Genomic DNA, 24,569 nt, shown 5'->3' on the forward strand with positions numbered 1-24,569 from the left:
GAGCTGTGCAGATTAGCGTACTGGGAAATTTTGTGTGGCGCTGGTGTTTTGCCCTACAGGTTTTATAACTGAACTGCAAACAGGCATCTGATTACTAAAATAATGTTACTTTCAAGTCAAGCTGTTTCTGACCCATATGTTGATCTCAGCTCCACTGTTCTTTTTTTCCCCCTCTTTCTCCGCCATTTTGAATTGCCAACTGCACCATTCTCCCACTTTACCTCTATGCAACCCTCATCAAAAGAGGCACAGCTGCATTTGTAGCACACGCACTCCTGCGATTCAATTGTCTGTGAGCAAGTCCCTGTTTTACTCTACTTACAAGCCATGCAGCAACCTGCTGGAGAGGGGAGGAGAGACACGTCTCTCATCTGATAACTCAAGGCTATGGTAAGCCGATATGGTAATTACGTGAGTGCTGGCCCAACCAATGACATGGCCCTGACCGGCACTAAAAATGGCTGTATGGTTTTATGGCTTATGCTGCACTTGTGGCAAGCAATTTCACCAAACTGAGCCGCTTGGGCACTTCCCTTGCAATGGATATTTTTTTTAAACAGCATGCATGCACAGTTGCGTGTGAACCTTGGTTACAAGCACCTTGAAGGCAAAGATCACAGTGCTGGGGGAGAGTACATTTGAACCAATGTGGCTGACGCTGCTGTCCGTGCACCAGACACAATCCCAGTGAGCAAAAGCCAGAATCTAAATGGCTACATGGGTTGGAAATCTAGGCTGAGAGACGTTTTGACTTTAAATGTGCCAGGTTAACTCCAACATAGCTTGGATTTCACCAGGATATAGCCAGGCTATGTCCTACAGTCAGTGAGAAAACTTTCACTTTTCAACCAAATGTAGCCAGGTTTTCACCTGAGTGCCAAGACAAAATTTTTCCACAAAACAATTTTTCACAGGGACACCACAGGCTGTGCCCTTTGTGGAGATCAGGAGTAAAAGAAACAAAAACAGGTGACTGACATCATAAAAAATGAATGTTTCTGGAGCCTTTGTGAGACCGTCCCATGACGAGCATCTCTGGAATAGACGCCTGGAAGGAGATTAACGGCAGGCCCTTTCTCAGGCTGGATGAGCTGGGAGCTGTAATTACAGGTGCACTGTTTGAAAGCGACACTAATGTGTTTCGCGTCCTCAAAGCAATTCAAAAGCTCCCCCCTCCAGTGCCTGAGACTAAATAAAAAGATGGATTTCTCCCCTAGTTTCCCTGAAATCCAGTCATAATGTAGACTGGCATAAAACTATATCCTTGATTCTTTTTGGGTTCCTTCCAAAGAGTTATCTGTGTCATTTTTCCTGTGCAAACCCAAACAAAAATTGTATAACACAAACATATATCTGAAAATTGCCTTTTTTTAAAACCTGAAATCCAGAGTACCTGGATGTCTTGCAACCTGGAGCTATGCTCCACACTTCACAGAAAACAATTCTTCAAGGTTTTGCGTGGTCCATAATTGTGCATCGTTGCCGTCCATCGCCGTGGATTCCTATTCCAGATCACCGCAGTGGATTCGTTTCCGATGAGTTGAGAAACTAGACAATCCATTCGTTCACGCTGCTACCACAGGGGTGAACACATGCACCCACACAATTCAAAAGGACTCCTGTTGCGGGTTCAGCGAATTGTCCATCGGTTAGCCCGTGTTCACATAATTAGGCTTTGGACTTTGGAAGACGTGGCTGAAAAAGTTGCCGTGCTACAACAATACATTCTAGATGATCTTGTTTTTTCTTCCCCGCGTGCGGCTACACAATAGCAGCGCATCTAATGAAGTATGGTAACTCTAATTTAATTCTGTTCAAACTGACAGCCCTATTCAAAGGTGTCTTAGCAACGTTGGTGATTTTTTCCCCCCCCCCTTTCGGTGCCAGCCCCATGGACATTCTCCAGAGTGTTACCGCCGATAAGTGTGTATAAATCACACGAGGCAAACTTAGTGTGTGTGAGAGGATACTTCCTGGTGAGGGCTGGGAACGAGGACGAGAGACGAGCAGGGGGCAATAGCAATGACCGGCGAAGGAATCCTTTCGCTTATTCGATGCAGGGGAGAGGTCCCAGATGCAGAACTGTTTACTGACAGATAGCTGGTCTAAACTTGGGTGGGTCCCCACATTCGGAAGCAGTTCTCGTTATCAGCTTTGAACACTTGGCATCGACAACAGCTCATAGCAGAGAAGGAAAAGTACAAATGAGCTTCAGTTCATGTTATAATCTAGGTAAGAACTATATCCCACTGGAGATGTGAATTTTGTCAGTTATTTTTTATATGTTGATGTCAAAGCCTATATTGCCTATATTTTCATATGTAAAAACTTAACAGAAATAAATGAGTGAGAATGTTTATGTAAGATCCACCACGCGGGAACTTTGATGCGTCTGAGGTTTGAGTATGCATCCATTCACAAAAGCAACATTAAAGCTAAAGAATATAATTTATGCCTAACATATTCAAAATTCTGTTCATTTGGCTCTGAACTTTATCAACACTGGATTCAGTTCAAAAAGTTTTTTTTAAGGGTGAAGGTGGATGAGCCTTTTACTTTGTAAATATATGCCGTCAGGCTTGAGCTGACAATGATGTCACATAATCACCACGAGTTCATTGAATGTCACGTGATGTCTGCCACCTCCAAGACATTGGAAAAAACAGAAGACATATTCCAAGTGCATCCAAGAGACACCCTCGTGAGAATTTCACACACTGTCTGTGAGATTCAAATAACGACACGGCATCCTGAGACTTTGTAACTGGTTGTTGGCTTGAATCATAAAAGAATAAAGCACCTAAAATAAAGCATCGCATACACGTGTGAGACTGGGGCCGGCCGCACAGGTCTCGAGCTCCGCCCACTCAATATTTAAATATACTTTGTAAACGCGGGGCCAGCTACAGAGAGTCCTGTGGTCTTGGCCAACGCGTATAAAGGTCCACGCGAAAATCCTCTAGAGATTAGATTTACGCACTGAGAACTCCCACGTAAGCAAACGGTCGTTACCTTTCACGAATTCAATTATTAGATATGCAAATATGGTTAAATTTGGAACTGCATATATTTGAAAATGTTGAAAATTGGGAAATGAAAAAAGGACTGATTGGATATATGAAGACTTTTAAGACCTTATAATTTATCATTGCTGGCTTATATTTATTACAAACAATGCAAACATTGAATAACAAATTAGGTTGATGCACTGAACTCTCTTCTTAATGTAAACTCCTATTCACAGGAATACGATAAGTAAACTAATTAAACAAGTCTGTAAATTTGATTGGGTGAATAAAAGTTTCTTTTTTTCTATGCTAACAGGTTTATTGAAATATTACCAGCAAATTTTTTGAAAGGATATTGGTCCTAGCCGGAACTTTTCTGAAGTTTTTTTCTTCCTGGGATTTGAACCTTTTCCAAGTGGTTCGAGCCCCCTCCTTCATCGGGCACTGTGAGAACCCATCCCATGATGCGACCACTTTTCCCGGTGACTCTGTGTTGCATCAGCCTGCTCTCCCTGCAGCAGCAACCACTGGCTTTACCCGCTGGAGCCCGCCTGGACAGGCACAGGTAAGAAATTACTTGGCTTCCTATCTCTGTGCGCTTTCTCGTTTGCATTCACTTCATGGCAATACGCGCGCTTGGTTCGGATGACCACAGCAACGGCAGCGGGATACTTGAGTTGAAAACAGCGGCGAGTCTACAAAGTAGAGGCAACTAGACTGTAACCTGTAGAAGAAGAAAGTGGCGAGTCTACTTTCCGAACGGGTAAGCCATTTGGGAGATCTTATAGATGAAGAGTGAGAATTTTTTTGTAGCAACTGATAATAGATCCAAAACAAATAGCGTTACTGAAAGTTCTACAACTTTGGATGGCATCTCGTTTACCTTCGTCTCAGAGGTTTCCGACTCTGAATATTGTACAGGATGTTGTACTGCGTTACATTACAAAAAATATTGCAGAATAGCATATTAACAAACTGAATATCTCACCTGTTAGTGTCAAACATCTGCCTGACTAAGAACGTAAATCGTGTTTTACTATGCGGATCATGCGTAAAGCAGGTTTTTTACGCCTAGGTGGTATATGCTGTAGACCTCTGTTTTTACAGATAATGTATTGTGACAGGGAGATAACGGTGATGTGGAGAAGGGAGACGTGCCATAAAATAGCCTACCCACACACACCGTTGCATTGACTACCCACTCAAGTGAGCGCGCTTTGCACAGCTAGAATGCCAGAAACCCAGACTCCGAGCACTCCGAAGGGTATGTGCTGATAAGAGTCAGAAGATCGTAACTTACTCAGAATTGCTTCAACAGCAGTGAATTCAGTCGGTGGAAAAGAAAATGTGCTTTCATCTCGTGAAATAACGCGTGTAGTGAGCATCACTGTGACAGACCTACAGCGAACGTCACTCAATTGTTTCTCTGCCTTTATCCTGGAATTCCAATTCCGTATTTCTATTTACCTTACACGTATCCCCGATTGTGCGGCGCTTTAGTTTATCGCTGTTGGATCTCGCGCTGTCTCCCCATGGCGTGTGCGCAAGTAAGATACACGATGGGGTATGGACAGCAGCCGACATGTACATATGGCACATTACATTTTGACAGATTGCTATTATCTGCCCTTGATTAAAATACAGAGTGTACTATTTGGAAAGCACTGCGCCACAAACTCCGTGTTGCATAATTTCAAAATTGTATAGTGCGCCTATTATTTATTAACACTGGATCGCTTTACATGAAAAATGCATTATTTAGGGGGGAACATTTTCATTGCTGACATAGAAGAGAAATGTTCGCGGATACACGCAGCTGCTGGTCATCAGACTTGACATCTACTGTACATTTCGTTTTATTTGTCCTGGGAAAACTGATAACGCTTGCGTCATTGTGCCGTATCAAGGTTATTTCGAAAAGACAAGCAGGAATAGTTATGCGATCTAGTAAGAGGCTCGCAGCTATGCAATAATCGAATACCCTAAATGCATATTTAAGTTGGTCGTTTCATCTATCGCATTATCATCGCTTCACAACTTAAATTTAAGCATGAGATTTGTTGAAAGTTATACTTTTCATTTGACCTCACACTAAATAAAATAAAGGACATTGTTCTAAAAATATGTTTGAGACAAGATGTAAAATGTAAGAATGTTCTTTCCAAAACACTATTTCAAGAAACTAGGTTATTAAAATTATGAATCAGACCACTTTATATTCAGAATGAAAGCTGGCACATGCGCTGTATCAGTATAAAAATTACATCCAAGAATGGTAATTTGTAGCCATTTACAAAGTTAACAAGACTATTCATTATGCACATACTTGTTCACTTTATTTTTACAAAAAGCTATTTTCAAAAGTCCAACAGGAGTCTTGGACCTGAAAAACCAGTCTTTTCCTATACTGTTTGCATTTGCAGAATTGAATACCCTAATTACAGACTGAGCCAGTGTAGCATTTGTATTTTTCCATCATGCTTCGTAGTATTGCGTAAGCTGTAAGATTCCATAATCTTTATATTGTGAATCAACAACCGAGCCAAGGCAATTACACAAAACCTATAATATGAAACTCAGTTTGAACATACTTGGTTCTGACCACTTCAAATGTGATGACTCATTAACTTGCTCATACTGTAGAAAAGATATGATGTCCGGGCTCCAAGCCGTGAGCCTGTAAAGAATATTGAATGACACAGTATTTGCATGCCCTCTCCTGGTTCGATGGCACTAAATGCAAGTGCTGTACTGGCAGCTACTGTTTACAATGGTCTGGGAAACGTCTTTTTATTTTTTACAATTTCATATTCTAAGAATTGTTTATTAAATATTTTTTACAATTTCATATTCTAAGAATTGTTTTCTAAACATTTTTTACAATTTCATATTCTAAGAATTGTTTTCAAAATATTTAAAGAGTATTTGAAATGTTGATGCTTTTCATTTTTCTTCACTTTTTTTTTTTTGGAAACATTCTTTCGGAGAACAATTGGTCAATTCAAGGTCACGAAAACACAAAATCGTCTCAGTGGTTTTTTGAAGAAAACAGTTATCAATGCCAAAAAATGGTTAAAAAATGTTAAAGGTAAAAGTGTGAAGGATATTCAATTAGGATTTGATGTACCGAGGCCCAGATTTAATCATTTACAAAGGATTTAAGGCCTTAAGATTTATAACAAGGGTGCAATGCCCTTTACACAGACTTTCTGCTGGAGACATTATACAATGAGGATCACTTACGGTTTTCTCAGCTGAGACACGCCTAATACTTCTCAATGTCCTGTATGGCCTAAAAACTTCCCTCCCCACTGTTTTCCCTCTGTTAGCACACAAGGCCCATGGATGCCGTATCACTGCTATATTAGGAGTCACAGATGTCACCTTTGCGAAACTAAGACAAAGTATTTAAGTATTTCACCAGCCAAGACGCATTCATTAAAGAACGTACGTAAGATAGGTTCAGCATGTCAGCATTTCAAATGGGCTGAATTAAAACAAACTAATAATGATTTGGTATTCGCTTCTAATCTAATCGCTGTGCGCACAGCAACGGAGTGGCGGTAAAATGGCTTCCACCCCGCAGTCCGGCTCCCGCCCGGCCTTCCGGCCTGCCGTAAATTAGAAACCTGAACGCGGAGCAGCCCAAACGTCACTGAAAAACAGGTTGCATGCTGGGCCGCGGCCTGGAGAGAGTATTCCGAGGGTCTTTGGGTTTCCAGCTCTTAGAGGCCTCGCCAATGGCAAACCAAGCAGGCGACGCCACCCTCCCCCCCCCCCCCCCCCCCACCCCCCCCACCCCCCCACCCCACGGCAGAAACTTTATGGTCCGTGCGGAACCCCACGGTGGGTCAGCTGACAGCCAAAACGAGGCCCAGATGAAACCCAAAATTACCGACGGTTCGAGGAGCAAGCCCTCTTCAAATCTCCCGGTGGCAGATATTGATGTTTCGGTTACGAAGGCCCCCGGGGGGGTTGGGGGGGGGGGGGCGGACATGTAGCCTTTTCTCACGGCCATTAGAACAAACAGACTGTTCTCGTGTCATCTCGAGTGATGCGGTCGGTGTAATTGAAGCGGGCGTACATTTTAAAAAATCCCGCGTTAGCGGGATCACAGCGCGTTAGCGGTGCGTGACGGGATGAGGTGCGGCGCTCAAAAAGCAGCTGCGGGTTCGAGTCCGGCTGTCCTCTGGAACGGGTGTGATAATGACGACGGCACGCAAAAAGGCGCATTAGCACCTTCGCTAAGTGACACACAGGCGCACGCTGGGGCTAAACATGGCCGTGGCCCGCGATGCTGGCGAGTCGTTAGCGAACGGTGCGCCACAGCTCTGCGTCTGGCTGAAGTCCTGCGGCTCTGCCCCCGAATGTTTGCAGTGAATCATTCCCTTTAAGCTCTCAGTGAGGTGGCTCGTGTGACCCGCCTCGTTAAACAGGACGGCAGGGAGGGGAAAGGGACGGGATTTACCCAGTTGTGGATTCCTCCCCAAGTTTGGGGAGGTGTTTAAGTAGAATGGTCAGAGGTCATATAATAACCTGCTAAAATATGCTTGTGTCATTTCTATCTTCAGTTCGCTCCAATTACATGATATTGACTTTTAACAGTTAACAGTGGACATAATACTGTGTAGATTCGTTTTTTCCTATTTTGCCAACCATGTTTTATTTATTTATTTATGTATTTATTTATTTATTTATCTATTTATGTGAATGATCTCTGAAGTGTCTGAATCATTTTTTATGGATTCTGTGGACTGAATTCTACTGGCAATTGACTCACATTTAAATTAAAGCTTTAGTTTTTATCTTGGCCCGCACATCACGATGAGTTCAGCAAACTGCATGTAAAGAGTAAACAAACACTTAAATTTTAATAATTTTACGTTAAAGCCAAATGTTGACTGCACCCAAGCCTTTATTACAGTTACATTACTGAGAACGAGTGCTTTAAGTGACCTCCTGCTGGTCTGGGTTCTACCTGTTAGTTTTTCCACAGCGACCGATGTTCCCTCAGACTTATCGTGAGACGGCCTTATCAAAGAAAACAAACAAAATGTCTGCTGCCAGGACTTACTGCACATACTGTAGTGTTTGCTTAGGATTTAACCAACTGTGTACTTGCGTACACACGAAAAAAAAACCCCCAGGGTTACGTCTCACAGACCGAAGCATTGACACTGAAGTAATCGATCAGATTTCGCTGCATTGCAATGTGCTGAGAAGCTGGGATCAGATTAGCTGTTTTCGACATTCTAGGAAGGACTCTAGGAATAAGCCGGCGAAAAACGTGAAAAAACGGGGTATTGAGTCGACGGCCTAAATTTGATTGTGGAGAAGTCGCAAACGGTGGACAATGGCTTCTTCACGAGGGGGGGGGGCACTCGGCTCTGAACAGAACTCCAGGCTGGTGCCGGAAACAGAAGACGTTCCTTCGTCAAACTCTGCCTTAGAGACACAGCAGCCATCAGCTATAAAACACACCGCAAGCAGGTGTACTGCAATCCCGAAATTCACCGTTTTTATGAGTTACTGTAGCAGAAACTGAGGCGTCATTCTCGAGAACACCGGTTGATGAGAATGTTTCCATTTTAAAATCTACGTGAAGCTTTATGGCCTTTTCTGGCTAAAAGACTATAAGCACCTGAAGGTCGGGGTGGGGGGGGGGGGGGGGGGGGTTGGGGTGGGGGTCCACACCAGCTGGGTGGCCCTCAAAGCAGTTGTTAATGATTGCTTTGTTTGTCCGCTCTAATGGTTTCTTTGTGTATCCAACCAAACATGTTATATTTTCTAAAGAATCGTGATTAAATTTGGATGGTAAAGCAACTGTCTGATGTTTCTGCGGGAGACAAGATTCCTCTGTAGAGCCTCATGGCTCCTTGAGTTTTAGTCATCGCTATGGCGATCACAGGATTCCCATAAAAATTTATGGAGGTAATTGGTGAACGTGAACCAGAAAGGGCCCAGTCAGTTAATCCATTAAGGTTAATGCTGCTGCCATGTATTTTTATGAACAGAGGACTAAAATAACAGAAAAACCAATTATGTGATGTTCTCTGAGCATTGGAAGAGATAAAAGGCACCAGGTCCTATCTATTCTCTGTTCAGGACACTGATCCCAGGAGAATAGCTAACTGGTGACTTCTCTTTAGACCGGTGTTTCTTAAGCTATGGGTCAGGACCCAAAATGGATCGCGGGAGTGTATGAGGTGGGCCCCGAAATGGGGCTGTAGTCCATTGGCTATGCTAGTATGTGCATTTGATGGGTACCTGAAAGGTACTAAGCTTCTAATTTGGGTCCGGAAATTAAAATTTGTATTTCTAATTTGGGTCTCAATATTTAAAAAAAGGTTTAAGAACCAGTGCTTCAGACTCAAAAGGAGTTGGTAGCTATCACCCACTCCAACAGGCCCTGCAAAGCAGCTTGTGTGATCTCGCAATAACTCACACGTAACTGGCATTTATTTCACTGAGCTCACAGGCCTTTATTCTCCTGCCAGACCCTGTTGTCAGATGTCTCACAGGCTCGGAAGACCAGCCGAATCCAGTTTTATGCCTTTTGGTGGAAACGTGTGGATATATTAGTTTGCTTAATCTTTAAATAGCAGCGTTCCCATTTTTACTTGCTATCTTTCTTATTTACGTTTATGACATGCTTCGACGACCGTGCCTACTTTTTAAAATGAATCTGCTTGTCCTTACCCTATTGTGAGGTGATCTAGATAGGAATTATTATTATTATTATTATTATTATTATTATTAGGAGTAGTAGTAGTATATAACAATATTACTGTTACGGTTATGAGAAAGTTTTATTTACTGATTGATAGAAAAACTGTAACATGCCCCCTACACAGCGTTTGTGATTCCTCTTTTACAAGCCGGAGGTAAGATGGCAATGAATTATTATAGCTTCTGGAAAAGCACATGACAGTAAAGGCTATTTGGAAACTAAGTCATATTATCTCTGAGACGTACCGCGTGGACAGATCACGACAGTAGCGGGTTGTGAATGAAACAGAATAAAATCAGTGAACCCACATTTTTGGGAACTGCCCCTTACAATGGAACTTTCTGTCACACACACGTACTGCACAGGCTTCTGTGTTACATAACACATGCGGTTTCGCTGAGCGATTGTTGGCGACGAGCCAGAACAACTACAAACGGTAGTACTACAGACTACTAAAATCGCGTAAATTAGCACGAAATTGCATAAAAGTACACGAGATCGCCCTACGCAAGCACACGGGATACAATGACAGTAGCAGAAAACACGACTCTTGGCACGGATATTTCCGATTGAGTCGGGGATGGAGACCTGATTTGTAACTCTGTGTCGTTGCTTGCCCTGTGGGTGAGTGTATCATAGACCGTGTTTAAGATATCCAGAGGGCCATTTCGGGTGCCTTTCCCCCCCCTCTGTTGACATAAGACATCGTCCTGGGCCTGCTCAATGTCTCACAGCGTCAAAGATGGGATCTCTGTCCGTTAACGTAAACGTCACAGTGTGCAGGTACCCGAGCAGGACCGTACTCTTCTCAGTAATGGAATACAACTGGATGACCTCTTTGCTTGTTTTCCTAGGACCTTTGACATCCTTGTCAAGGCTGAAATTTTTCCATAAAAATTTACATCCATTTTGGGCTCAGTGAAGACAAATAGGCTTTAGACTGTTCATGTTTTATGTACGATGCATGCACATTGGCCTGGCAGTTAAGAACCACATCAAATATTTTTAGTGGGGTAATCAAGGTTGTTCCTGTGACATTTTCTATTTTAGACCACTTTATTGTCTATGGAAATACTTAATGGACTCATGAAAGAATGTTATGGTTGTAAACACCAGGAGGTGTTCCAGAAGTGTTTTTTTTTTATTTTTTAGTTTCATGTCATCTATAACCGTTTCTGTCATTTGGTTTTTTCCCTGTTTCCTTGCTACAGAGCCTTCTAGATCCTTCTTAGGGTCTGTGATAGGCCTGCAGTGATATTCTGTCAGTTAGTTAGTCCACAATATACTGAACATAGAATGGTTCACATTCCCAACAGTCTCATTTCAAGGGAGCAGGTGTTTAACATTTTTAAGCTAATCAAAAGTCTGCTTTGTTATGATGTGTAAGCTCATCTGACAGTTCATTGGATTAGAGAATAGTGATGGCAGTTCCCATGACATTTAAAATCTGTTTCAATTTGTGTCAATATTTAGAATAATTTTTTTCACTTTATGTGTCAAGGCCATTAAAAATCTGAGACAAAATTCTTCCTCGGCAAGCATACTGTAGCAATCATAGACATTTCATTTATTATGAGTGGAAATACACTTGTAAGAATAATTGCATGAACTAGATGAAACTGAAAATGATTCCTGGCAATCAACAGAAAATGATCAATAAACTCTCTGACTGTAAACAAACAAAATGATGCTGTCAATCAAACCTAGTTCAATTGTACATTAATCAGAAGGGAAATACAGTACCACTGTAAACTACAGCCATTTTTTTTAACTTGGAAGAGACATCAACAAGATTCCAGTAATTCTGGGGCTGTGCCTTATCAATGTTTTTGAAGATAGCACTTCGCCTGTAATAGCTCCTAGCAGCTGATAATAGCACGTATACCATAATATACAAGCTCCCAGTATCTACTCACGGAAGCATTATGGTATGAGCCAACATTCTCTAATAAATGATTCCGTACATGCTTTTTCATAAATGTCCTATTCATCACAGGTTATGTTCAAATGTGTATATTTTCAAATAGTGAAAAAATAACAATGAAATGAAAACTGTCTCCAACAGACGTATGGTGTTTTCAAGAGGCGGGCGATTCTGTGTATGTGTTCAGTTCCAGGAACATGCGTGACTGTAGACCTGCTGTCGGGGATATATGTTTTTTCCTGCCAAGGCCCCCCCTGTAAACGTATAGCCATTCTATACTCATTTAACTGTAGGGTCATTATGGTTTAGCCCAAACAACGTGGGAACTGATCCTCTCAGGAACATTCCACCAGGGATTAGTGGATAAGGTCTGAATTCCGCCCTCTGCATCTATACGGGACACGGTCCGCTTTCTGCGTACATAAACCCAACCGGGGGGTGTGCGAATGCACTGATCTACTGAGGCGCTCGGAAGAAAACGCATCCCAGTAGCGTCCTAAAAGGCACGGCAGTAGTTTGCGAAAGAGGCAGGAGTTCGACGGTGCGACTAAATGTGCGAGAAGAACTCGACATAACACGGCTTTATGGCTGTAGTAAAACGCTGAGATTAACTGGACTGGGAATTATGGTGTAGTAACGGAGGACCGTATCAATTAGGCAACAAGCACAAACATCCTGCTGCCAAGTGATTTCATAACACTGGCCCTAATGTAGGCTGTGTGTAACGTGGGCACATCACTAAGAGCGCCTGTTTGTTGAACTAATAGGAATGTAGGTCAGTTCTTGAGGTGGATAGCTGTCGATATCAGATTTATGCTTTGCGTGTGAATGTACGCTGATACGCACATGAAAGAAAATGATCAGTCATCCCTTCTCTGGCATAATTTAAACCAGGCAGACAATTATTTGGGGATAAATTAGAAGGGTTAAGCAGATGCTATATCATTCTTTATATACAGTAAATTGTAGAATGTGTTGCTGTGAGTACATTCAAACCTTATACCAGACATTGCAGTGTTGCTGCGCATAGAGTAGCTACAGTTTGTCACTAGACCTTGTAAGTCTGAGTAAAACTAGGCCTGGCTAAGGGAGCCCAAAGCCTTAGGAAATTAAGTCTGATGTTGCATTAATTATGAAGATTATATGCTTTAATAAGCTAATTAAAGCATGTTATGTTATTGCTGTCAAAGCTGAGGTAACCTGCTGTGATATACCAACGCACCGTAGTTTCATGAGATGAGACAAATGAACTTGGTAGCTGTACTGAACAGTACATACGGTCTTTACATCTTAAAGTCTATGCAGCCGCTAAATTGGTAGCTATCTAGCACGAATGCCCGGAAGTATTACAATCACAAGTGGTTATAAAAAAAAAAAAAGACCATCCAGGTCCCTCCAAAATGAATTGCAACTGATGTCATCACTCCTAAAGAATACAATTAAATGTACGCTTTGGGGGGGGGAAAGAAAAGCGAGGCCACGTCCTCGGTGTCCTGGGTAACGGCGGTCACGGCCTTGTCAGGGATGTGTCTTTCCTCTGCTCAACAGTCACTCTCTTGTGCAACCTTCAGTACAGAAATTAAGCACAGGCTGTGACTCAGAGGTGTCCTTCATTCGAAGGGCTTCCACTTGGCACAGGTTTGGATAGCACAGCTGTAATTACCACGAGGAACAATTACCACAATTCTGGATTAGGGGGGTTAGAAGGTGTAAAATTATATAGGGATACACATTTAGTGCAAGTGGGTTTGAAACAAAGCCTGAGATTTGGGATATTTGTGCATTTAAAATATGGCACAGACTTCACAACTTGCAATGAGGACACCTATCATCACCAGCTCTGGTTTTGTGATTTACCAGTAGGGGTAAATCAATGTTTCAATTTTATGCAAAATCTCAAAACTAGACTGAGAAGGACGAAAAGAGCGAAATCATAATGAATAACACACCAGAGTCAGACTTTTCAAACTCTCAAATCCTGAGAGTGGCTTATTGCTAACGCCTTCAAGTGAAAACTTGAATCAAACTGAATAGCTGAGTTCTAACCCAAAAAAAGATAATCTGTTACAAATCGCATAACAAAAGCTGAGTGAATAAAACAGTGGCCTACTTAATCTTTCATATTTTGCCAATCGTGCAGACTTAAATGAGGGTAAGACCTTCAGTCTGAAAACTGAATGGGCTCAACTCGTCAAATTACAACCCAGTGAGGGAACGAAACAACACTCTCAAGAGTTAGGCAAGATGGAGCCTACATAAACTTTGATTTCAAAGCAAAGCAAAGCATTCAGTTTGAGAAGGCCTATACGTCTTATAGGCCACAACGACTCACTGTCACATATGTTAGGTCAACGGCTTTCATGACTTTACAGTACTGCTGCTGCCAAATACACCATTGGGAGTGGAGGTGGCTTGCTAATTACTGCTACGTATATGCTCACTTTATATGGCTGAATATATATGTGTGTAATATATGTGTATAATGTATAGCTGATACAGAACAAGGGTGCTCAAGTGAGGTGGAGAGACACCGTCTGCTAAATGAACAGCAAATGTCAATTTCTCTGAGACACAAATGACTTGTGAACAGAGAGACAAATTAACATTTAAAAAAAAAAAAAAAGATTTTCTGATAAAACACCTCAGGTTCCTGCTGTGCTTTTGTGTAACACAGTGACTTGCGGCCACTTTTTTTTCCCCCAGTCAGTTACTGAGTTGCTAACCGCCTCAGAAATGATTCACCAAACACTATCACGGGGATTTTATGGCTGTCTGCCAGATCTAATGACCGGACACCATCTGTCAATGACATTGAAAGCAGGGGAGAAATCGCTCACAACATGCTCGGTGAGAGCAAGGGGACTGGTGGGCTAGTCATGTGGAAGAGGGTCAAGGTTCGCATGCTGTACTGAGGTTGTGCTGTACACACTGTTCTGAGATCAGTGGAAATTTTTAAAAACCGAAAATAGAAGCTCTGCCGTACATGAGACCAATGGACAGGACCAATGGGCCATTAAACAAGACTAGTTTACGATTGCAGTCCCCTTTTGTCCAGGTGGTTAAAGCCGCATTGAATGCCCATTATCCATTGTGCTGTTGCACTCCTTTTACTTCCAAGACCGAGTTTTCTTGCACGGGTGTTAAACCTGATTTCGGGACGGATTTTGTGCATACAAGGAAAAATGCTGAAGTGGCTAAATTATGGAGATAATATTTCAGTCCCGTCCGTCAGCCAGTTTCTCAAGCATCACCCGCTTGCTGATAAAACAAAACGGAGAAAAGCCTCCTTCCTAACGACAACCGATCCTCCTAATGACGACTATCGTGTTGCCGTTCCGCGAAAAAAATGCCCATAAGTGCAGACGCGACTGGGCATTCCACAAACAGGGGCCTACCGGGCCAAAAAAAACCACGCTCCAGTAGTCTTCAAAGTGAGCAAAAAAAAGCCTGGAGAAATGAAGGGTTTCTGAAAATAGCGCTGTTTGCAGAAGCCGTGGCGTTAGCAGGCTATTTCTAGCACGTCTGCATCATCGCCGGGCTTGAAAGGACCTCGGGGTTTTGGCCGTCTATCCAGACCGCCTGTCCGCACGCACCGGCGAAGGGCGGCGGCTGGGGGTTTGTTCCCCGGGCCAGGTTCCCGTGTTTGCCCAGAGAGAGGCGACTGAGGTACGGGTTCCAAGACGGATTGGCACTGGATTGGCTCCAAAAAAAAAAAAAAAAAGTGCTTGCCCTCCTCTCACACTCTCGCCCCCGCTGTTTGGGCGTTTTACCCCCTTCTGCTGAAAACCTCAAAGGGAAACTCAAGGGGCCATTTCTCAAATAAGGCCCTGTGCGATCCCGCGGCTTTGTGGAAAACAAATTACCTTGTACAAATGTTTATGTGCGCGCGTGTGTGTATACTCGTGTGTATTTTCTTGGAATTATCTGATGAAACCACTACAGCTCCCTCTGTTATAATTGTGTATACACATTTAGCATCGTCGCAGCCTTTCTCCATTCTGCTAGTAGAAGCTGTGTACGATAAGGCTGAATTATAGGCAAAACAGCATTATGGTTTTTACAGTAGGCAGTGCATTTGCCCCAGAACTGGTTGAGGCTTACATTTTCAAACCATTTACTGTATGTCACAAGAATGTTTCCACTTTATATCAGAGACACGATTCTATAAAGAATATTTATGCTTTAAATGTCCTTTAGGTGGAGGTCTGATATAATTTATCCAAATCAACAAAAAAATGAACAAAAATCCCCAAAATAATATGCATCATATCATTGTTAAAATGTGACCTTAAATTGCATAGAAAATGTAATGAATATCAGTCCCTCAGGGCAGGGATTGCCTGTTCTTAATCACCATAACTGAAAGGTACGCAGCTCCATAAATGAGATTTATTGTTGCGATAATCATAATAACAAAGAAAAAGAGTGTCATTATCTACTAATGGATGACAGAATATCAACGCCCCCTTAAAATTATTATTTCACAAGAGCTCATTTTGCGTGTAGTATGGGAGCTAAATGTACCGCGACCTTTGAACCCATTCCCCAGCACCAGCAGCCCTTGCTTCTCCCAGCTCCCTCGTGTTCCTCAGCCCAGCTCGCAAAAAAAAAGCAGCAGATTCATGGCAGCCATCGTGCTCACTGCTTGCTCAGGCTTCCCGCCGACTTCGCAAACAGGTTGTTTGGACCGATGTGCCGTTTTAACTTATGCCCAGCTCTCTCGGCGCTGTGCAAAGTTAGCACTGTTTAGACAGCAGGTGATTAATGGGGCCGGGGAGTCTGGGTAATGCGGTCCTCCATCATAATGGCCCCCTTTAAGCCACACACACAAAAAAAAAAAAAAAAAAAAAAAACTGCTGTCAGTGTACTGGAAGAAGCTGCAGGAGACCAGGACTTCTCATCACGCATGAGTTAGGCCTCGCTGTACAAACAGATCCCACCGTTCAGAGAGGAGTTATGCCCAGGTTTAAGCGGCCAATGACACGCCAGACAGAGAAACAGCTGGTCTAGACACCTGGCAACAGAAAGGCCAACGCGAATCTGGAGTTCTTTTTTTTTTTTTTTTTTTTTAATGTATGTGCGATTGAACGTGTTGTTCCAGTCAGCTGAGTTGCAGAACCTTTTAGTCCAGTTAGCGTTGGCAGCACCGTACTACTGCGAGCGCACGTGTGGAGCGGACCTGTTCAACTGTTTGATCTACAAAGATTTATGCTGAGGTAAAAGGCCCAGCTGCAATTACTGGGTAATAAATAGTGGCGGATACCTTAAGAGGAAGTGCTCCAAGAGATTGACACTTATATCCCATGTATCCCATGCATTTGTGGACCACAGCATTTGATGGCGGGTAGGCCTGTCAGCTTTATATCAGGGGATTACCCAGCAGTCGTACGATATCGCTCATTTCCAAAAAATGAGCACAAGTGACAGCAGGAGGCACCCTAGAGCCAAAATGCAGTGAATCTTACTTTTATCTCTCTTTGTTTTCATCTCAGGTTGAATTTCCTGAAGAGGGTCCCGGAGGCAGAGGAGGGGGAGACCTTCATCGCGGGAACCCTCCCGAGCCCCGGCGCGTCCCTGGGCCCCGCCCGCGAGGAGGCCGGCCGCGATTGGTGGAAGCGCCTCCACCTCGTCAGAGCGCCCCCGCTGAGACGGGCCACCGAGGCCCCCGCCCAAAACGAGACCCCCCCGCACCGGGCGGACGCCGGCGTCCAGCAGAGGGCGCCGAGGGGGCGACGCCACGCCCACGCCAGGGGGAGGGGCCACCACCACCACCACCACCCGCAGCTGATGCGCGTGGGCTGCGTCCTGGGCACCTGCCAGGTGCAGAACCTCAGTCACCGCCTCTACCAGCTGATTGGCCAGAGCGGGCGGGAAGACACCTCCCCCATGAACCCCAAGAGTCCGCACAGCTACGGATGAGCCCGGAAAACGAGGAGGAGGAGGAGGAGGAGGAGGAGGAAGCGTCTTCGCGCAAAAGCAGACGCAAAAAAAAAAACAGCAGCGCGACAATTTAGATATTTATCCCTTTTTTTGTATTGCAAATAGCTTTCGCATAGAGATGGATGTAATCCACTATTTTTCTCCTGTTTTCTCTGAAAAAAAAGACTTCTATAATATTTAAAGTGATTGCTGTGTTCTTCTTTCTCCGTTGGCCACCAGGAAAACACATGGGTAACGGAAATTTGTCTCTAGGGAAAGCATTTGGGATGACTCACGTGGGCGGAAGCTACTGATTGACGATGCTGTTGACTGTTCTTGAAAAACGTTGCCTTCATTTCACCTGAGTATCATTGAGGCATGTTCTGGCCTTTTCTACCCATCACTCAAAACACTGTGAACCATGGTAGCTTTAAGCCCGAATCCTATTCAGAATAACAGCTGGTTAAGCAGCCTTCACAAGATGACAGTGCATGACAGGAAATGTAAGCGTAATGCCGAATGTCCCTCCCCAACCTGGAAAAACAAGGGGAAAACAGACGACAAGCCTGCCCAGGAGGCTTTTAGGTTACTCTCTATTTAACAAGCGTGTACAGGTTTTTAATGTGGATTTTTACTAAAGGTGAGATTCGAGCTCATTCAAGTCTTACACCATGGAATTCCAGGAAATGGTGAAGATAGTTAATTTCTCTGAGACCACAATGCAACTGCCCCCTTGAAATATCTTCCAAGCTGGCCTGCGAGTGAAGCCTGACACCAAGTGCCGAGACCGTCCACCTCTGTCATTCTGTCCGAAAACCCCCCCGGGTCGCACATCTCGCACGTGAAAGAGTGCAGCGGTTAAAAGTGGACTGTGGAGACGTAGGCGTCCCGCATCGTCGGCTTGTGACCGCTGAGATAAATATTGGATCTATGAGGCAAACACTGAAATCCTGCCTTTGACACCCAACAATGTGGTCAGAGGCTGCAATTGCTCAAGAAATCAATGCAGTGGAGGACACTGGGGATTTCCACCTGGATTCTGTCGTAGAAATCCAGTTCCAACCAGCCAGGCTGGGGAAGGAGGGGGGGGGGGGGGGTGGCGTGTGGAGTGGGAGGGGGGTTACACTATGTGCTGGATCTTAAGCAAAAAAAAAAAACGGAGCATTGCGCTGTTCTGAACGAAAAAGTACAACCACAATGAGTGCAGTTTTTACACCATGACTGAAGACTTGGTCAGCCAGTCTTTGAATTCTAACTGCCGATCGTACTTCAGTCCATTCATTCATTAGTGGCTGGTCTCAGATTTCTAAGCACTAAACTCTGTTGACTCCTAATTTGTGAGAATTGTTTTTAAAAAATTGTGATTTACAGCATACAATTACGTTTAAATCAAATCGTTTTTCAAGGCTTCTCTTTTAATTGTCTATCAATACGTGAGTAAAACTCACTGCTTTCAGAAAAGTTGGGTCTACTCATTCTGTGCACCTGGCGGCAAGATTATGTTTGACGCGATTAGGTTATGAAAAGTTCCCAAAAAAATTAATAAAGGAAATGCCCATGAAATTAAATGAATAGGCTCACTGCCAGGAAAGCTTTGCTCTAGTACACTTCATATTTCAACATCAGGACTCCCCGACTTGGTCTATGGACAGAACGCCATAGCCAATACAACACAGTTTAAAGGGGGTATTTCTGCAAGATTTACGAGAACATATCAAAGGTTTATAGGCTGAAAGAGGAAGTAGCCAGATATGGGGTTCAAAGATATGTTTTTCAACTATCTTGGCCCTACAAGCAGATACCTTACCCATAATGCTGCCAAACCAAAGATTAACATAGGTTCCCTATACAAAAATGGCACAGTAGCTTTTGAACTGCAATAAAATATTTGTGTGTCAAGCATATCTAACTGACTGCAAATATGCAGATCTTTTGTTCAGCTGTGTGGGTTTTAAACTGAGGCCCATGGACTTACTAGCATTTGATGGAAGGATGGAAGGTACCAAAGATGGATGGTGTCTGATTAAGACTTACCAAGAGTGAAACAAAATATTATATGTTTTAAACTCACTTTGCTTTTTTCATTGGTAGGAAGAAAAAAAAATCAGTATTCAAGGTACTGCAAAGCAATATACAGTAGCTGCACCATAACATCCAGGATTTAAAATTCCACGATTATGCGGCTGAAAGTAAGATTTATATGACAGACCTAATTCTCTCGGTTACAGAGGGTTAAGATGGTTAATGTAATCCCTTGCATTCAGCTATGCTTTCCCAGACTGAGCTCAGCGTGAGTCCTGTACAAATAGATGTCATTAAGAACATGCGTTTCTGCTACAGTTTCTGGCTGCACATGTATATACTCTCACATATATCAGTGTGAAAACCAGTTTCCAAAAGGTATTCCAGAAAGTTTAAAGCTTAAAGATTGAACACTATTGAACGCAAGTGTATGTTCTCAGTTCAGAGTTTCGTTTTTTTGATGAACCCCCTATTTTAATGCATTTGACTACTTGCATTGCACCTTAACACCCTATCTGGCCATACCTGGAACACCAATTAACCTGCCCTTCTGGTTATTCCAGCCGAAATGCCTCAGTGGTGCCTTCCATCATTTGGCAACAGCCCGGTCCCTTGTTGATACATATTTTTATATACGTATACGCATTTTTCCACACAAACTACTCTGTAAGTCTGTCAAGGGATTTCAGGGAACACAAGTAAACCGCACGTCACCTCTTTTCATCGACTAAAGGTCGTCTGCTTAATCTTCTCTCCCTGCTTCCGTGCACTTGGCAGTTTGTGGTAATGGTAGCAGCCTGGTTTTTTAATAATCTGCGGTGTTTGGTTTCTGGTAAACCTGTCCACGAGCCCTTTCGCTTGCTTGCTTGCCGGATTCATTGTGCTGTGATGGATCAAATCGCTGTCTCGTGACTGACAATTAAAGTGCTTTCAAACGCTGAAAACCTTCTGTCGGATTCTGTACTTTTATAGTGTCCCGTGAGTGTCTGGGTGTGTTTCAAATGCGGTCACACACGCCACTTAGGATTACCTCAGTGTTTTCTTTTTAGTTTTCATTTTGCAGATGACAGTGTTGTGGGTTGTTGGGATGGGTTACACCAGCAGCACCAATAATTTTTCAGCACCGGTTGATGTTTATATAAAACACTTGGCCAGACAGGCACTATGACTGGCTATTTTTAAAACCTTTAACATCTCCCTTCTCCCTGGGACAGTGCTCATAAAACTGCCGTCTTCTGTTAACCATCGTCGACCTGTTTGTGTCAGAATCTGGGACCAGGGCCTTCGCGAGCCGAGCCATAGGAAGCACTTCCTGTCAGTGTGTACTTTCAGTTTTTGCCCATAGTCTATTTATATTCTGAAAACTGCTGCTTTTCAATATGTTGAGCGTGATTCATGGAGGCCTAAAAAATTTTTTTTAAAATGCTGTGTATGGTGCCACACAGGTGGTGTCCTAATAAACAAATCCACGTTAATAACGACAAAGTATTTAATATTGCCAAGGACGGGGCTAACATCTGTGCACCGACATATGTTGCCTAAGGAATTGCTTTCGTTTCGAGAGCTTAAATACAGGTAGATTGTAGGAACAGGCTTTTGTTATATAACCCACAGGCCAACATCGATACACAGAATCTACCCGTCGCCCAGCAAACACACACACAGTTTAGAGCTGCATGCAGTACATCCTATTCTAGTGAAGTACAATATTCTGTCATCCAACTCTCCAAGTGCCAGATTTTATTTATTTTATTTTTTTTTGCATTAGAGTTCCCATAAGCTAACGAAAGGTCAGTTGGTTTTTTTTTCCGGCAAAACATTAAAGCACTTTAAAACAGGTAGCAAACGTGTTTAGTTAGTTACTTGAATTTAAGACCATGTTATTTAATAAGTTAATGAAAGTTTGTTGTATATAGTGCATTTCAGAAACGTCTGTGTGAATGTATTCTGAACGGTGTCCATAGCATTGTGGATGACATAGACAATGGAATCATTACTATCTTGTACGCTTTGTTAATATATTAGATGTAATATTTAATAAAATAAGTATTGTTTTTAAGTGAAATTTGTATGTGTATGTGTATCTCACCAAAGAAAATATTCATCGCTTATGTTTCTCCTACACAGAGGTGATACATATCTTTCAAAGTGCTACTTCAACAGTAAAGATGATGTACTTCTAAGGAAAAGTGGACAGCCGTTTGAATATAAGTTAAACGTGTTAGCTTCTGGCACTGTCCTTGACAATCTGTGAAATAAAGAATTACTTTGTAGTAAGATTTTTAAAAATTATGTGTGCCTGTCATTGTTCTTTTAAAAAAATTATTTGCAGTCCATTTTTTGGTCCTTGTGTGTGTGTGGGGCAGGTGTGTGTGCGTGTGTGTGTGTGTGTGTGTGTGTGTGTGTGTGGAATTTTTTAAAGATACCACAATCAGTATTTCACTTGATGGGTCCTATAGCAAATTGATTTCTTCAGTCCATCATTTTGTTCTTTACTGGCCAATGGTACACCATCAATGGTATTCTAGTCTCTGTTCTCTTGGCAATAGCCTGAAATCAGCATGGTCTACACAATGTTTGAATTGAAAATTGATTCATATGAACACGTGTTTAAGAATTCAATCCAAGGAAAGGTTCCTTATAAGGTTCATTTTACATTTAAAGAATGCAATAAATAATCAGTAATTATGATTTTGACAGATGAATGCTACCATAGATATATCTGACCTGACACATTCCGCTGCGTTCAGGGAACTACATTTGGGTTCTCTTCGCACCATAACTTCCTAACAGACAAGAACGATAAAAAAAAAAATGCTGTGCAAGCAAATGATGCAACAGGGACATGTGACACAATCAGACTTCACCTGGAACAGACCTGCCGGGAACAGCTGTTAACGTGCGGCCAATGAATGATTGCGATTCGGCTCATGTGACCAGGGATCCGCCCTTCTGATTGGAGCAACAGCAGCATGACCCAGGTGTGGGCGAGCGGGAGCCAAAGTGAGGTGACCTTGACCGCTGGTCCCCCCTTTTGCAAGAAATTCTCAACACGGCCAGGCTAGTAACACAGTGCTGCATGTACGGTCATAAAGAACAACAGTCAGTTGTGCTGACTAAAGGTATATTTCTTTTTTTTTTGCAATCTTGCCAAACCTAGATCGAGCTGAGACGAAATAGTTATCACATGCAACTTATAACTTCCTCTTAGTTTATCTGTTGTCTGCTGTCATTGTTGTAGGAAGCTTCAACAGACAGACTGAGTTAGAGGTAGCTCATGAAACTTATATTTTCCTCTTACTCGGTATGTCTGCTACAGCTTCCTATGACAAACCCTTCTTTGTATGACACATTATTCCCCCCAGCAAAGCCTCCCCCCCCCCCCGAGATCACAGTAGATTGAACTCATTGAACTCCTGCCTTACTTACTGAGTTGGAAATTCAAAAAAAAAGAAAAGGCCCAAATCGCATTACATTACAGGCATTTAGCAGACCCTCTTATCCAGAGCGACTTACACAACTTTACATAGCATTTACATCGCATCCATTTATACAGCTGGATATATACTGAAGCAGTACTGGTTAAGCACCTTGCTCAAAGGAACAATGGCAGTGTCCTAAACCGGGAATCAAACTTACGACCTCTTGGTAAAATCCTTACCCATCACACTACGCCGCCAGGCCATATTCAGGTAAAACCTGAGCTATACCTGAGCCGACCTGGTCCGATTATGTCGAAACATCTCTCAGCCCAGATTTCCACCCCCTCTAGACGTCGAGATCCGAGCGTTTTCTCACAAGGACTGGGTTACGGCCACTGGAGTGCACGAGAGGCCGACGTGTTTCCTCCCATTTTGTATTTAGTGTCATTTCCCCATTAAGGCAGTTAAGCAAAGGTACTGTCACTACACCGGGGGACTGTGAACGAGTGAAAGTGCCTGCCCTTGGACAACGGAGCAGGGAATAAACCATTAACAATCTCCTCATAAAATTTAACGTGCACAGCCAGCTGTCACTGATGTTGAGTACCCGTAGAGTTACAGCTGACACTCCCCTGAAACCCACCTCCTCAGAACTAGTCCGCTTTGGTCAGGCGAAGGACTGTGACACAATCATCGCTAAAATTGCCACTATCGTGTTTCCCAAACTGTTTCCCAGGCATCATATGAGGTACACCGTAGTCCTGGGGATTGTGGGATATGGCCTTGTGAAAAAGATACGAGGCAGCATGGCACCTTGCACTTTTTTACGATGACATTTCCCCTAGAACATCTCTCACACAATTGTCCATTGTACAAAAAAAAAGGTGTGTGATTTCCAGAAACAAATGATCCTGCAATTCACATCTTTCTGTAGAGTTGCGACAAGCCTTGGGTCCTCTGGGACCTTCCTGTATCAAAATCTCAGCTGGAAATTGAGGTGTCATTTTTTGATCCAAACCTGCTCATTCCATCTAAGAAACATCAGTGTGCTGCTGTCTTTTCAGGACTCACAAAAAAAAGTATTCATGCTTCTGTGTTATCACACCTGGACTACTGCAATACTCTCGTTTTTTTTTATTTTGCTTGCCTCAGCCAGGGAGCTGTGGCTTGCCTCCAGCGGGTCCAGAACGTGGCAGCCGGTGTTCTCACCAAGACAAAACACACACAGCCCATTACTCCAGCGCTCGCCTCTCTTCACTGGCTGCCTGTCACCTTTAGAAGTATATTCTAAATGATTTTAGCAAAAGTTTTTTTTTAATTCAGATTGAATTCCAAACTTTCACAGGATATACACAGAATTGCAAGTCTTTAACCGGACCACAGTATGTTAAAACGCTGAATTTGTCTTTCCAAGACAAGGTGGGCTGTTGCTAAGCGCCTCAGAGTTGAATACAAAATGGGCTCAATTTAGCCCGAGCACAGAAATAAACCATTCGTGGTTTCAAAGCCATAACCACACTACCGAAGTACGTGACATCCGGCAC

The 24,569-nt window shown here is 43.0% G+C and overlaps 1 protein-coding gene across 2 annotated transcripts; it reads left to right on the forward strand.

Moving 5' to 3' along the window:
• The first annotated feature begins 2,892 nt into the window (after nt 1-2,892).
• Nucleotides 2,893-18,392, forward strand: adm2a (adrenomedullin 2a). 2 transcript variants are annotated; one of them, XM_035424462.1, is made up of 3 exons: nt 2,893-2,993; nt 3,325-3,573; nt 17,155-18,392. In XM_035424462.1, the coding sequence occupies exons 2-3, from the start codon at nt 3,470-3,472 to the stop codon at nt 17,579-17,581; spliced, it is 531 nt and encodes a 176-aa protein (XP_035280353.1). In that variant the 5' UTR covers nt 2,893-2,993; nt 3,325-3,469; the 3' UTR covers nt 17,582-18,392. The 2 variants fall into 2 exon arrangements, with proteins under 2 accessions (XP_035280353.1, XP_035280354.1); XM_035424463.1 differs by having other exon boundaries at nt 2,903-2,993; nt 3,425-3,573.
• The last annotated feature ends 6,177 nt before the right edge of the window (nt 18,393-24,569 follow it).

The sequence above is a fragment of the Anguilla anguilla genome, chromosome 7 (assembly GCF_013347855.1).
Source record: "Anguilla anguilla isolate fAngAng1 chromosome 7, fAngAng1.pri, whole genome shotgun sequence".
NCBI classification, from domain to species: domain Eukaryota; kingdom Metazoa; phylum Chordata; class Actinopteri; order Anguilliformes; family Anguillidae; genus Anguilla; species Anguilla anguilla.

Bases quoted from the DNA above. Each gene is read 5' to 3' on its own strand.
- adm2a (XM_035424462.1), top strand. From the start codon at position 3,470: ATGATGCGACCACTTTTCCCGGTGACTCTGTGTTGCATCAGCCTGCTC. The intron at 3,574-17,154 runs GTAAGAAATTAC...TTTTCATCTCAG, and splicing joins GCCCGCCTGGACAGGCACAG to GTTGAATTTCCTGAAGAGGG.